This window comes from Neodiprion pinetum, chromosome 6 (assembly GCF_021155775.2).
Source record: "Neodiprion pinetum isolate iyNeoPine1 chromosome 6, iyNeoPine1.2, whole genome shotgun sequence".
Taxonomy (NCBI): Eukaryota; Metazoa; Arthropoda; class Insecta; order Hymenoptera; family Diprionidae; genus Neodiprion; species Neodiprion pinetum.
This window is the reverse complement of record NC_060237.1, coordinates 7,716,354-7,730,497: the sequence shown is the minus strand read 5'-3', so window position 1 is coordinate 7,730,497 and position 14,144 is coordinate 7,716,354. Positions and strand designations below refer to the sequence as shown.

The following is a 14,144-nucleotide window of genomic DNA, read 5'->3' as shown; positions in this document are numbered from 1 at the left end:
TTCGGGAACATCTAAAATTTCGTGAACCATGACAAATAATATATACTCATATTTTTCAAAAACAACTCGTTGAAAATCATTCTAAAATTGCGCGATAACGATTTTTTCCTGATGTTTCGTTACGTTACGTTATACTGATTTCCGACTCCGAGTATAACCTTCGGAGAGAAGACCTTCCTTTATTGCAAGGCTTGCTGAACTTTGATTACAAATTTCGTTTTCCCCTAAAAGTCCACGGTTACATTTAACTACACTGCAGTGTCCAAATTTGGCAACGATTGTCTTACCGAAAACTTTTCTCACAATTATTTGATGTTACAAGTTAACCAACTTGACGGCGTGGGTGCCTAAAAAGTATTTGTATGAAGGCCAGTAGGTTGCTGAGAAGCAGCCCACGCATAACGTTCAATTCAAAGAGAAGAGATAACACGGCCCATACATGCATACGTACGAGGATCGTGGTTTTTCTTATCCATTCGTTTTTCTCGTTCCCGTCGTTCTCTCTCTCTCTCTCTCTCTCTCTCTCTCTCTCTCTCTCTCTCTCTCTCTCTCTCTCTCTCTCTCTCTCTCTCTCTCTCTCTCTCTCTCTCTCTCTCTCTCTCTCTCTCTCTCTCTCTCTCTCTCTCTCTCTCTCTCTCTCTCTCTCTCTCTCTCTCTCTCTCTCTCTCTCTCTCTCTCTCTCTCTCTCTCACGACGAGCCTACACACAACATTCCAAAGAGGGCGGACACTCACCTCAGCCTTCTTACAGCGTTGCATCTTCCGCTCTCATCCCCGGGATCGAGTGGGTACGATACTCTCTACTCGGTCCGTTCCATTCAAATTGTTATGGGTGCGCGTCCCTCCGACAACCTGCAACGTGGAATGCGGAGGATTTGAGCGTAAGGAGAGCCGATTTCAAAGTCGGTGTCACATTGATGTTACGGAAAATCCGAGAGAAGAAATCACCATTGTCCTGGTGTTTGATGATTTGGCCAGAATTTAATCGGTAATATACGCATTTTTAGGTATAGCTATTTTATTATTGAGATTTACCGATTTGGATATGCAATCCTAGAATCGCGAAACAACGATTTTTCACATAGTCACGCATCGCGTTACGAAATTCATGATCATTCAAAAAGTGCAGTAAAAAATTCGGATGAAATTTTCTCTATACAAACTCCGGCGTCCAGAATGCGATTTAAAAATTTATACATCAATTAGGTGGTGTACATTTCAGTTGAAGAAAAATAATTTATTACCTCAACGATATGATAACGAAAATTGAAGACTCGATTCAGTTGAATTTTAGTGTAAAGAAATATCTCTTCATTAAACTTGGGAAAACTCGATCGCGTTATAAGGTCTAATTTTGTTTTCAATAGTCATATCGTATAGTTTGTACAATATCAGTAAATCAAGATTTATTTCGATTATATTTGAATCTATTCACTAGAAATCGTCTAAAATTGTAATAAAAAATCAAGTTGGCTTTTTCAATTAAAATTCACAGATTTAAAATTGTTTCTCAGCTACCCTAAAAAGATGATTCTCTTCTGACTAACTTCACGATCTTATTTCATTCAGTATATTCTTTCTTCCCGAAAAATTCCCAATTCTTTTAAAACTCGAGAGTAGATTTTCTTCCCGCGTGACGTTTCGAAGCCTCGATTATCGGACTGAGTATAAACCTCTTTACTATGTTTATTTTTAACAAGTACGCGGGGGAATGCGGGCGAACGAGAGGCGAGAAGGATAACGCCCACGTACTCGCCATGTGTGTTGCTGATCGGAGAACGAGAAAGAGAATAAGAATGAGAAAGCGAATGAGAATGAGAATGAGTCAGTCAACGTCAGTCGACGAGCCTCGCCGTCGCCGGGAGTTTATAAGCTTTGTCGCTTTGCGTTGCCGGACTTTTTCAACCTCTCCGACAACTCGAACCCAACGAAACCCTATCATCGAACATATTTAAATATACCCAAAGACACGCGGTACAATATTATCCATCATGCGATAAAGTAGTACAGCCTTTTGTTTTGTACAGCAATCGAACTCTTACTGCTTCAAATTTTGGACGAATCGACTCTACAGGTTGAAGAAAAAAAACCTCGCATTCGTTTTTTATCTCCTTCTCTCGTCGGATCATTGATAAAAGCTCAATTTTTACGTCGATTCGAAAAAGAAACCAAGTGTTGCAGTAGGTACAGGTACGTGTAAGGGGAACAAAAACCGGATTTCGAGGCAGTAATTGTATGTCATTAGAAACCGGAAGTCAAGAATAACAACGAAAAACGTACACCAGCCAGTGAAATGTAGTAGGTATGTTCTAACTCACCATAAATAGATAGAAGCGAAGCGGCGTCTTACTAACGAAGATAGCCAAGTGAGAGGAGTTTGGTCAACACGACACGCCCGGCACACTGTTCGAATCACTCTCAATATAAACAAACATTGAACCACATCATCACCGTAATCGAATCACAAACATCATCATCACACGTTGAATATAAATAACCATATACATCGGCGTATCCAGGACGATTATCGTCGAGTTTCTTCTGGTATGATACGTAAGACGAACTATGAAACACTGAACAAAACCACTAGACGTTCAACGGCTGTAACACACCGCGTATAGATTTACGGGAACAAAGAGGATAACGAGAAAGGATGTGGAAAGAAAAGAAATAAGGGGGGATAGGTGAAAACAGTCGAATACGCGTACTCCTTCCGCTTTATAACGAGAATAAATGAGATAACCTAGGCGGTGGTTGTTGCAGAGCGACGAAAAACCGACGCGCCGCTCCTCGTAAGCCGAAGACGCCGAAACGGCGTTTGAGACCGGAAAACTGAGATAAACTACTCGGCGCGGTCAACCTTGCACGGGATAAATTATCCTCGAAAAACACCTGCAGCTATCGGTGTAGCATGGCTGCTGCTGCCGCGGCGATACTGGATGCGAGAATAGGCAACAGGTTCGTCGGAGGGGGGAGAGAGAAGAGAAGAGAAGCGGCGGTGGTCAGCGGCTCGGCAGGTAGATCGCCCGCCATCATGCCTCCAGTTCCTGCCCCAGCATCCAGCAACAGGTTGGCGGGGAAAGAAGAGGCGAGGAGGGCGAGGGATCACGGAATGAACAGAGGACTCGCCTGTAAGCCGGGCTCCTAATCCATATCCGACAATATTACACTGCAGCGTGCGTCACAGGACGGTTGTCGAAGGGCTTCGTTTACGATCACGCCGCGCAGCTGTCGTTATTACACTATTTCTCAACTTATTTACTGATTCTTACGCCGAGTATGTAATGGCAGGCGTCGCCTCCTTCGATTTTTCGCTGGGAAACAAATGAACGCTTACCGACTCGTATCTTATTCAGCTACGTTCAGGCGTTCGATTCCCTACGTCACAGCGACGATTTTCAGTTGTTCGTAACGCTTTTGCATACCGATATCGGTTTGTTAACATTGCATCGTAATTTTTCCCCGCATGGAATATGAGTCATGAGGACTAATTTATTAAATCATCGCACGAACAACGATACTCGAATTAGCCATCGTGTCCGATTGATCTAGTAATATACTCGCTTCGAGGAGCACGACTTTGATGCGACATCCAGATTCCTAATGTATTTAGAAATTCTTACCAATTTGTACTCTGAACTTGTCGATTCCGTGTGGCAAGGAGACGTGGATGTTCTGTAATTTCATCACAGGCTATGAAGGAAGTTTTCCATTCACAGCTAATCCCTCATTGATCGTAAAGAGTTTTAGCACCTTCTTCAGCGTTTATCAGCACTGAAAACCAACGCAACAAGTGCCGCGCGACGTGAAGTTCGAAGCGGAACAGGATGCCGAAAATTCGCGAACATCTCGCAACTAGTGCCACCTGCACGTCAAAATGTAAAAGCGAAGTGAAAACAGACGGTGGCGTTATCTAGCGTCGAAGAATAAAACAGTTTTCGTTCAGTATCGTTATCCTGTTTGCTCTGCGGTTTCTTGACTAACTTCGTCTCGCTTGAGATATAAAAACGAGGGGGAAAAAGATATACCAGGCGACGTCTTGTGCCGTTCGTTGGGAGCTGTCAATTTTGACAAAGCACGGAACGAGATGTCTGACGTTTGTAGATAACAGTTTAAAATTGCAACAGTTGACTGATTTTCTCAAGCGTGAAGATGTGCGATTCGAGTAATAAAAAGCGATGACGCTTCTACTTCGCGGTAGATAAAAAAAAAAGAGAAGAAAATGCACAGTGCAACGAGGTTTTGTTTGTTCGCGAAAAAGATATTGCTACTGTTGCTGCTCGTCGTCGTGCGATAGAAACTGGCTTCATTCCCTTCTCTACGCTCACCGTTCTTCCAACAAGCTCGGAGGGATTATTTGTGTCACTTTGTTTAACAGGCACGCCTAACCTTCGCGTGACTTACAAACTCGTTGACGAGGTTTCTTCTGTTACCCGAGAAATCGGAACGCGGCTGTGATCGAAAATGGCATGTGTACTGCTCAATCAGGACAATGTTCGCATAAAAATACCGTCCTCGGAGACGATCGAGAACGTGACCTACTACGAGATTGAAGTTATGGTGTCGTCGATCAAATGGACTCTGAGGCACAGATACAACGATTTCGCCGAACTCCACGAGACCCTCGTGGCCGAGCACTGCGTCGAGAAGGATATTCTGCCCCCGAAAAAGTTGATCGGCAACAAGAGCGAAGGGTTTATAGAGAAGCGGAGAATCGCCCTCGAGACCTATCTCAACTCGGTCTACACCTACCTGAAAAAAGCTATGCCGAGGGAGCTCGCTTTGTTCCTTGAATTTCACGTTTACGACATATTTTTTCTACTGCAGAACATGGCACTTCGATTCTTCAACGAAGGTGTTACCATCCTTGAAAATTCACAGTTTCACACCTTTGATCTAGTCCAGGTATTGTAATTTCTCTCTTGATTCTGCTACTCGCGAGCCAAAATATGGAGCAATCTTGAAATTATTAGAATTTGTGCACAATCAGCTTAATTATGAGAGCATTGTTATTCATTTAATGGAACTCACCTCCCTTCATTCTGATTCCGCATTTTTTATTGCAGCTCTACGCCATCAGCAAAAGACTGAAGCAGCCTCGTTCTCCCCTCGAAGTTGTCGATCGAAAGTTCGACTTTAGCCATGTCTTGGACTTCAATTCGCACTTAAGAAGCCTCGTGGTTGAAGGGAGCAGCGCTCCTTACGGTACAAGCAACATTGTGCCGTGTACTCTTCCAGTGGAATTTTCTACGTTTAGGAGCGTCGAGAATCTCACGATCGATGGGTATTCTGTGAACAGGATTTACAACATGGGAAATCTACGAGACACTGTGAAGGTTTTAAAGGTCCACAATACCTCGTTGAAGAACATCGTCGAACTTGCGATGTGCGAAGAGGTTCACAGGCACATTGCTAATGCGAACGATTCTCACCTTTGGTTAAAAGTCACGCAGTTGGATTTAAGCAGAAATAGAATCGAGACTATCGACGAAGCGATCAGACTTCTGCCCCACATCGAATCTCTGACTTTAAACAACAATGCGTTGTCCGAAATATCGAATGTTACCCTGCTTCCAAGATTGTCTGAGCTTCACTTAGCATCCAACAATTTCACGTCGTTACCTGACAATCTGCATACCAAGTTGGGGAACATTGTTTATATTGACCTTTCGCAGAACAAATTGAGCTCCTTGTCCGCCTTCGCAAAATTGTATTCATTAGAGGGATTGGACATTAGTTGCAACCACATCGAGGACATTGAGGAGATAAAATACGTCGGGTGTTTGCCCTGTTTGGAGAATTTGATGCTTACAGGGAATCCGGTTTCGACTATTGTTGATTACAGAGTCAAAGTATTACAGCCGTTTGGCAAAAGAGCAGCTGAAATTTGCTTGGATAATGAAAGACCAAACCAAAAGGAATTGGACACTGTTTCTATTTTACAAGCGCTCAGAATAGCGCGAGAAGGTAAACCTGTTGTCTTTAATGCCAATGACGAAGCTTTGTTCTCAGCGCAAGTTCCGAGCAGTTAGATTAAGCGTTACTTCGAAGTTAAGTGCACATGCAACACGCACTTGTTATAAAAGTGTCGAAAAAGAAGGAAAAAAGCTAAAGAAAAGAGAGAAATGCTTCGTCACTCAAAATTAGACAATATTCAGTGCAAAGAGACGACTTTCGTATGTTGTAGTTGGTAGATTGGTCGAAAATTAGATTTTTAAGTATTTTTAATAACGATGAGCAATTAGCATTTTTACCAATTTCGACATGATCAAAGGCACTTTGTCCAGGTTTGTACCTTTTCATGACCCATTTTCTAATTCGTACCAACGTTAGGGTTGTATTCAACGACAGGAAACTTTCCCCAGAATCCTGCATTAGTATTCTGCATAACTGTCAGGTTAGTCTAGTCGCAGCTGATTTTTAAACTACTCGTTACCAAAGGTTAGGAACCAAGTTTGCGAAGTGTATCAGACTTCTGATAAACATTGCAGAACTTATAAAATGATAGATAAAGTTCTTTGCGAGGCTCAGTCCACTTAGTATTCAGTAGGGTATTTTCATTCTGTGTTTAGAGAGGATTTTCTTATCTCTCACTCACCGCATCCCATCTAAAGTAAATATTAATAATTGTTTATTACATTGAATATTGAACAAGATCAATTTTCGCATGTATGTACATAGTGAGAGATGTGCATTGAAAAGTTTTGTTTCTTTACGCCACCTACTTACAACAAGCAGGTCATAACTTAGTAATGTAAAATCTGATACAATAATCCATCAGTATGGGTACAATGTTATTTTTCTGACCTTGCAGTCAATTTTAATTAGATCGATAGTTTGCAATGAAGTTATTCTATTTTATTGATTTATTTAATTTTTCTTTCAATTCAATTCGGTGATATCTATTCAGTATGCTATACCAAAACTCAGTAGATAATAAGAATGAAACGGAAAAAGAAAACCATTGAAAATAAAGAATTAAATGGATATCGTTTTTACGACTACAAAGCTTCGGCTGTGTAGACTGAATTATATTACTCACGTACAATATCCATATATAGTCACGTATACGATATTTACACGCAGTCGGGTATAGTTAGCCAGGGTAGGTTTGTAGCAGGCATTCGAAACAATTCACGGTAAACCCCCATAACACTATTCTCCATTATTCTTTTGATACTCAATACTAAGACTAGAATTAATCTCCAATATGTATATTTACCACAAATTTGATATTAATGACGTCTGAAGTCGTTGTAATCACACAATGGAAAAACAAGAACGGAGACTAAAGACGAATCGAATATAATATATTATTTTAAAATTGAAATTCTAAAGAGGAAGATAGTCGAAATGAGATATAGTGTAAGATGAATTACTGTACATGAATATTTTTATTAATATATGTGTACCTATATATATATTATATATATGTATAAATAATCTGAATCTATACATGCGTCACTATTATTCTGTACATAAAACGAATCACTATTTTGTCAATAAAGTGAAAATCTGTGATATAAAACGGCCTGACTTTTATCGTAGGGATCAACACGCGAATAGAATATTGGTATAACAACAATATCGCGCACGTTACACCGATATTTCATGATGCTATTGTGGCGTATATAAATGTAAGTACTATGACCGATGAAAATTAAATTCTGAATATGCCGTGACGATTTTATTCTTCGCCTTGAAAATAAGGACAGAAAACAAAAAAACATAATAAATTATCGATCACCGTCGTTTTATCTTAAACACCAATTGACAATCAGTAATTAATATCGTAATTGTACAGCGTTTAGCGTATTTTGTGGAAACAAATGGAAGAAGCATGCATATACATAGACATGTATTATACGCATATAACGATGTTCGGTAGAAGCACTAATCGGCGATACGACCGAAAACTCTAATCGGTAACATGACATTCCACAAATAACTTCTTTCTTCTCTTGCATAGTTCGCCGAAGCAGAAACAGATAACGATTAATCGTAAAACTAGGTAATAACTGATGTTAATATACGTGTACACGACTAGAAAAAAAATAAGATTTACAGTTGTTTCGTTCGAACTTTAATTTTATTCTTCGTATAATATATATATATATATATGCCATTTCGAAAGTATTAAAATATTCATAAATAATATTAATAATGATGTAATCGTATAATCTGTTTACATATAGATATACATTTACTAGGCACTGTTGTTTTTTCTTTCTTACATTTTTCTCGTTTATTAGTCTTTTGAGTTACACCTACACTATATAACACGTGTGTGGTTGTGTGTGAATATATAAATTACACTTTCGTAAATAAAATTCTTTCAACTCGTCAACACGTATATAAAGAGGATTGCCAATCGTTATACTGCAGTTGTTATTATAGTTTCCTCTGGTCACGATAATTAATCAAACAGATAATTAATTATGCGTCGGAACTTTCTTTTCGAGTATAGCCGTTCAGTTGTCGTCCTGTGAGTGTATGCAGACAATTTCTCATCTATAATGTTATATGTATCGCAAATTATCCATACCGAAAAACCCGACGATATTCCGAATCTTGTTTTTTTATGAGACGCGATTGTGCATCGAGAATGTACCACGTACTATACTTGAAACTAAATATTTGCGATTCCCTCTGGCTCTGCTCATCGACAATTAGCTATACTTCGTTTCTATTACACATATGCATAGGAGTATAATACAGTTGAACAGATATTCAAAAGCAATCCTGTAATATTTAATTGCACATAGCGTGACGCTTAATATCAAATTATTACTATTATTGTTATTATTTTTTATTTATTTCTACCATTTCAAGCACAGGGTCAATAATAACGCAACGATTTCATTCAATTATATCCAAATTTTTTTATTCTCTTGTTTGCAGTTAATCTTGTGTATATAGTCTTGTCGAAAATTATCAACGAGTTTAAATTCACCCCTGCGGGAGGAAAAAATTTCGATAACATTTATGCGATTCACTTCCAAACATGTACATATATAATATTACAAATAAAGGGGGGAAAAAAAAGTAATATCTTTTTATTTTTATTTTTATTCTTTTATTTAAACAAATATTCAATTTTTAACGATCTATGAAAACTTGAAACAATAAATACTTTTTTGAGTCATTCGGCTTTCTGTTTAATTTTCCCTCTTCTTCTTTTTGTGCGAAAAATTTAATTCAATTTTTCGTCTTTCCGAAACCTACGTTTTTCTTTTGCCTTTTTCATCTTCTTTCTTTGAAGCACGATATTGCAATGTATCAATATTTCACCGTGCAACAAACCGAAACGTTATGTAAATAAATATCGAATACGCCGAAATAAATTTTAATCGTTACACCGGATTGACATTATACTAAGTGTGAAAAAAAGTTCTATAATATCGCCGGTAGTCAGCAGGTGGGGTGAAAAAGGAAATTTATAGGCATATATCAGGAAAGGTTGACAGGAACGCTACTGCGACGCAGCGTGTCAGGATAGGATAATGAAGAGGAGAGGGAGGAGGAGGAAGAGGAGGAAGAGGAGGAAGTGGATTTATATAATCGTTAAATAAAATAATATACGTAAATAAATATATGGATATTTATTTATGCGCAATCGGGATGAGTGTTTCTCCTGATCCTAAGGGCAGAGGTGCTTCGACTGTTAGAACACCATCTTTGCTCAGCGATGACTTGATGCTTTCCGGATTGGTGCCTTTGGGCAGCAAGAACTCCCGGTTGTATTCCCTGTAGACAGATTTGCTCTCGGATTTTTCCTCGTGTTTAGCGTGAACCTGAAACAATCGAATAATAACCATCGTTTTAACATCATTTCTGCATCGTCACATACTTCACGATTATATATTTATACAGGAACAAATTATGAGCTGAATGTATTTCTACTGTACGATATAGCAAATCGAACAGGCATACCAGTTGGGTGAAAAATTGGGAATTGTAAGACCAGAGTTTGAAGAATATGAAGAATAACGTTGCTCGACTCAAACCGTTGGAAAATGACAAATATTCGGATTTTTAATTTAAATATTAATGTTCAAGTATAAGAATTGCGCTGACACTTTTCTGCTTCGACTGTACTTCGTACACATCGTTAATTAACAACGTGTAAGCGTCTGCCTCTTTCAGATGCGTCTACACTCAGGCCGTATCGTGCAGAACGTCATCGAAGCGTATAAACTATAATATAATACAATCTTGTGGGTTTTGTGCTTGTTATATATGTACACATACCTCTTCACCCACACGATGTCTATGCGTATAACAACGCTTACAAATACAAGCATATAAGCTGAGTTTACGTATGAAGTTGGAAAAGAAGACGCCTGTTAAAATATATGCTCGAGAAAAAGAGATAAAAAGAAATACGTATCTCCTTCTGTATTTGCCTACGCATAGGTATACGCTTATACGGCTTATAAGTGTGCGAGCGTTGCGCCGCGCAGTTCTCACCGTCTAACCAAACGCCCCTCAGGCTATAACGCACACCGAATGACGGAATTTCTATAAATACATACTATCCCGTTGTCCTGCTGCATCAGCAGCAACAGAACCGCGGTTGCTGTCGATATTCAATTTTGTAGCAACGCTCGAAAAATCGTACGAATCAATGATAACGAAGCAGCATTAATCGCGGCTGCAGGCGTTTGATTTATCTGTCAATCGATGAACAACGATATCAAAAATCCGAATACAAGAGATGAATTGCTCTCGTTACTATTCTCCATTATTTTCGTACAACACGTACAATGCGCACAGAGATAAAGAAAACGGCCTTGAATATAATTGTAATTACAATTACACAATATCTGTAATGTAAGTTTTCGTGCCGAGAATTACTAAAAATCTTCACACGTCTGTGGTACACCTGTGCAAATAAACGGCAATGCCGATGGTAACGACGTTTAAGAGAACCTGATCCTCCGTGTCGCTCGGGGCTCGAGTTGAAATTCGTCATCGCTTGACCCTAGGACATAACGACAATGACTAGAGTCTGGCGTTTGACATTCTCCTGTGACTAATTCATCTAGTTTCAGTCGCCTGTACATGGATCGTATAAGAGAATATCCGAAAGTCTTTAACGGTACTTTTTAGAAGCAGAAGTGTTCGAATTCAAACAAGTGTAACTTCGCTTCAAGACTGATTCGAGAGTCGAGGAAAAAAATGATCGAGCGATTAGCTCGTAATCTCTAAACTTTAAATCGGGCATGAATAAGGATTTCTGGATCACGTCTCGATGCTCACGCTCGAAACTGCGCACGCGATGCACGCGAGCTGCAATGTCGACGTCGGCAAACGTGACGTGACGTTAACTTGTCCCGGGACTTGATTAAACGCTTGACAAGTGGCGTGAGAAGTAACGGAGCAAAACGGAAGGCCTTACAACGATATCGAAAATCAATTTGCGAATCCCAAAAAAGACACGTTAAGCGTGTGTCCTACAACGATGCATAGGTGCACAGAACATTATCCAACCGGTAGCTTATTTTACTCGGTTGTACGGAAAATCGCGAGAAACTGGAACAGCATCGATTTATCATCAAGGGTAGTTTTTCGCGAAGACGAGGGCAGCCGGACAAACAACGTCGGCGTCAACGAGGCTGACGCCAGAGCTCCTGCTCTATATAGAGGTATAAGGACCTCTGTATACCTATATGCACGAGAGACGTCCTGGAAGATCGATACACGCCACCAGAATGGACTCTCTTACATTGAACGTCCCACCGTCGTATCTACTACCCCAGTTTCGAAAAACAATCTCCGAATTGAAGGTATTACACGATTGTTTCTGCTGAATAATAAATTTAAATGCCACCTGGGATATTGTAATAATTAATCGGTAGTTTGAAATACCAGTGTTTGAAATTAGTTCAATTGTCTGATTAGTAGCGGTGTAATAAATTGTGCGTTTTATAAACAGCAGAAGCTGAGGAAACCCGGTGGTTCAAAATTCCGAAATGCAAGATTCCGAAAATTCAAGTTTCGGTAGAGTAAAACTCCGAAAGTTAAAATACAATCGGACAGCATAGTTTATCCAACAGAAAAACCTAAAACCAAAATGACCAGGATTCCGAACGTAAAAATATCGAAAACCCAAAACAAAGAAAGACCAAAGTGGTGAAATTTCACCAAGACAAATATTCACAGAATTGAAAATCTTGGATGATTTGGAATTTCAATTTTCAGATATTTAAAGTTTCTTATATTTGCACTTTCGGAGCTCTGACTTTTCAGTTATGCCCCCTCAGAATTTTATCCTTTCGGAACTTTGAACGTCGGGTTTCGTTCTATCCGAAATTTTCATGTTTCGTAAAAGTTTGGTTTCTTTGCTTCAAACTTCGCCATAAAAAAATTCGGAATTTCAACCCCGCCTCGAAATTCCGTGGCTAATCGTGCGAGAAAAAAATGACGTACGTAACATGTGAACAGGTTGAAGATTCTCTAGCAGATATTATTATTTAACGGACGATGGACACGCGATGGCGTTGTTTAACCGTATGACGTTTTAGCCTCGGTTAGCGCAAAGCGTCCGTGTAGGTATGATGTAAATGACAAGCGTCTGTCAGCTTTAACGAGTCTCGTGTGTACATATGTGCGTGTATATAGTCGATTCGGGCCAGCTCAACTTATGTGACGCTGTTCCACACGTGCTAATTATCTGGTTGGTCAATCCTTGCCACTAATGAGTTAACGTTGTTAACCACGTTTCGACGAGCGTTTGACACTCTCTTAAACTAATACTGTATCGGTGTATTACGCATAAATCGGTTCGACCAATGTCCCTTAATGATGAATGTTTTAAGTTTAAAATATATGTCCAGCACTGACATTTTCGCCAATGACGTTAACAGGAATAAATCCAAGCAGATTCGTGTAACAGAAGCTAAGATGTCGACAATTTGACGAAAGGTTTCATGATTAGAACACGTTCAAATCGACTAATTATAGACTCTGGAATTTTAGATCAGATTTCAGTGCTTTTTGTCTCATTTTCGTCGCTGTCTGAAAAATGATCAATATAACACAGTTTGAAATTGTTACAACTTTTCGGAACGATTGTTTTTCATTTTATAATTATTTATCCAGATAACGCGGCGACTAATTCTCTGTGATTTTCACCGTCAATCGAAACTGTTCAACGAGTGCGCAAAAAAGAAAAAAAGAAAGAAAAAAAAACGCGGCAAAATTTCAAAGTAAAACGAAAATTTCTCACGATTGAAACTTGACACGTACATTGGTAACATGCAGGTTGTATCTTCTGCCTAGAGTCTAGGGAGCTGAGAAACTGGTATTAAAAGGTTATAGACGACGAAGGGAAGTGGATTTTTGGACAATGTCCAAAGAAATGGATGCTGTGCTTCTGTTTGCTTGTTTTATCTATTTCTACGTACATTGCGTCAGGTTATGCATGTTCGAGGTAATCCCGCTGTTTCTCTTTTCTAATACAGAAAAGAGAGGAAGAAGGAAAAATAAATTTACCGCGTATTCGATCACCGGTTAAAAAAGCTCATTCCTCGCCCTCGTCTGTGGTGACAATAAATTCAATATTCCGTTCAATTTTGCATCTAAATTGCAAAATTATACATTACACAATCTGACGGGTGAAATTTTCATGGGATTTCGTAATGGACCCGACGAATATCATTTTCATACATATCTACGTACAATTGAGCATCTCGCACGAATCGAAACGATAGTAAAGAAGAAGGAGAAGAAGAAGAAGAAGAAAAACACGTTAGCGATATAAACGCGGAGCAGCAACTAGTTCGCGTATTATTTCTGGAAATTCTGTATTGCCGTCAGCTTGGCAACGGTGAATTACACAACTGTATAACAGGAGAGTTCTACTTGCTTCTTCTTCTTCTTCTTCTTTTTCATCTTCTAGTTTCTCTGTCGCCTTTAGATTACATATATTTGTTGTGTAAAAATTTTGGATGCCAATGAGAGATTTTGCCGATCGAAATGGATATCCGAAATCATTGATTGATTTTATACGATGCAAATTAAGACGGTCGCAAAATTTTACAAGTGGAATCGAGTTGTTCCATCGCGAATTCGTCGAATTAGAACTATCGACAAGTATCTGAAACCGCGAACGCTACTTAATAATCAATTTATTACGGTCGA

At 39.2% G+C, this 14,144-nt stretch overlaps 2 protein-coding genes across 3 annotated transcripts in view; one reads left to right on the top strand and one right to left on the bottom strand.

Moving 5' to 3' along the window:
• The first annotated feature begins 3,743 nt into the window (after positions 1–3,743).
• On the top strand, positions 3,744–9,373 carry LOC124221787 (nischarin). Its single transcript, XM_046632103.2, has 2 exons — positions 3,744–4,904; positions 5,066–9,373. The coding sequence occupies exons 1-2, from the start codon at positions 4,464–4,466 to the stop codon at positions 6,029–6,031; spliced, it is 1,407 nt and encodes a 468-aa protein (XP_046488059.1). The 5' UTR covers positions 3,744–4,463; the 3' UTR covers positions 6,032–9,373.
• Positions 8,857–14,144, bottom strand: part of LOC124221792 (heat shock protein beta-1) — a 22,960-nt gene continuing 17,672 nt past the window's right edge. For both annotated transcript variants that reach the window (XM_046632111.2, XM_046632112.2), the window contains one exon: positions 8,857–9,793. In XM_046632111.2, coding sequence (XP_046488067.1) covers positions 9,602–9,793 — 192 coding nt within the window. In that variant the 3' untranslated portion in view covers positions 8,857–9,601. The remainder of the gene's footprint in view (positions 9,794–14,144) is intronic.

What these genes read in the sequence shown, in the direction of transcription:
- LOC124221787 (XM_046632103.2), top strand. Translation starts at nt 4,464, where the DNA reads ATGGCATGTGTACTGCTCAATCAGGACAATGTTCGCATAAAAATACCG. An exon ending in ACACCTTTGATCTAGTCCAG is followed by an intron (nt 4,905 to 5,065) that starts GTATTGTAATTT and finishes TTTTTATTGCAG; the next exon opens with CTCTACGCCATCAGCAAAAG.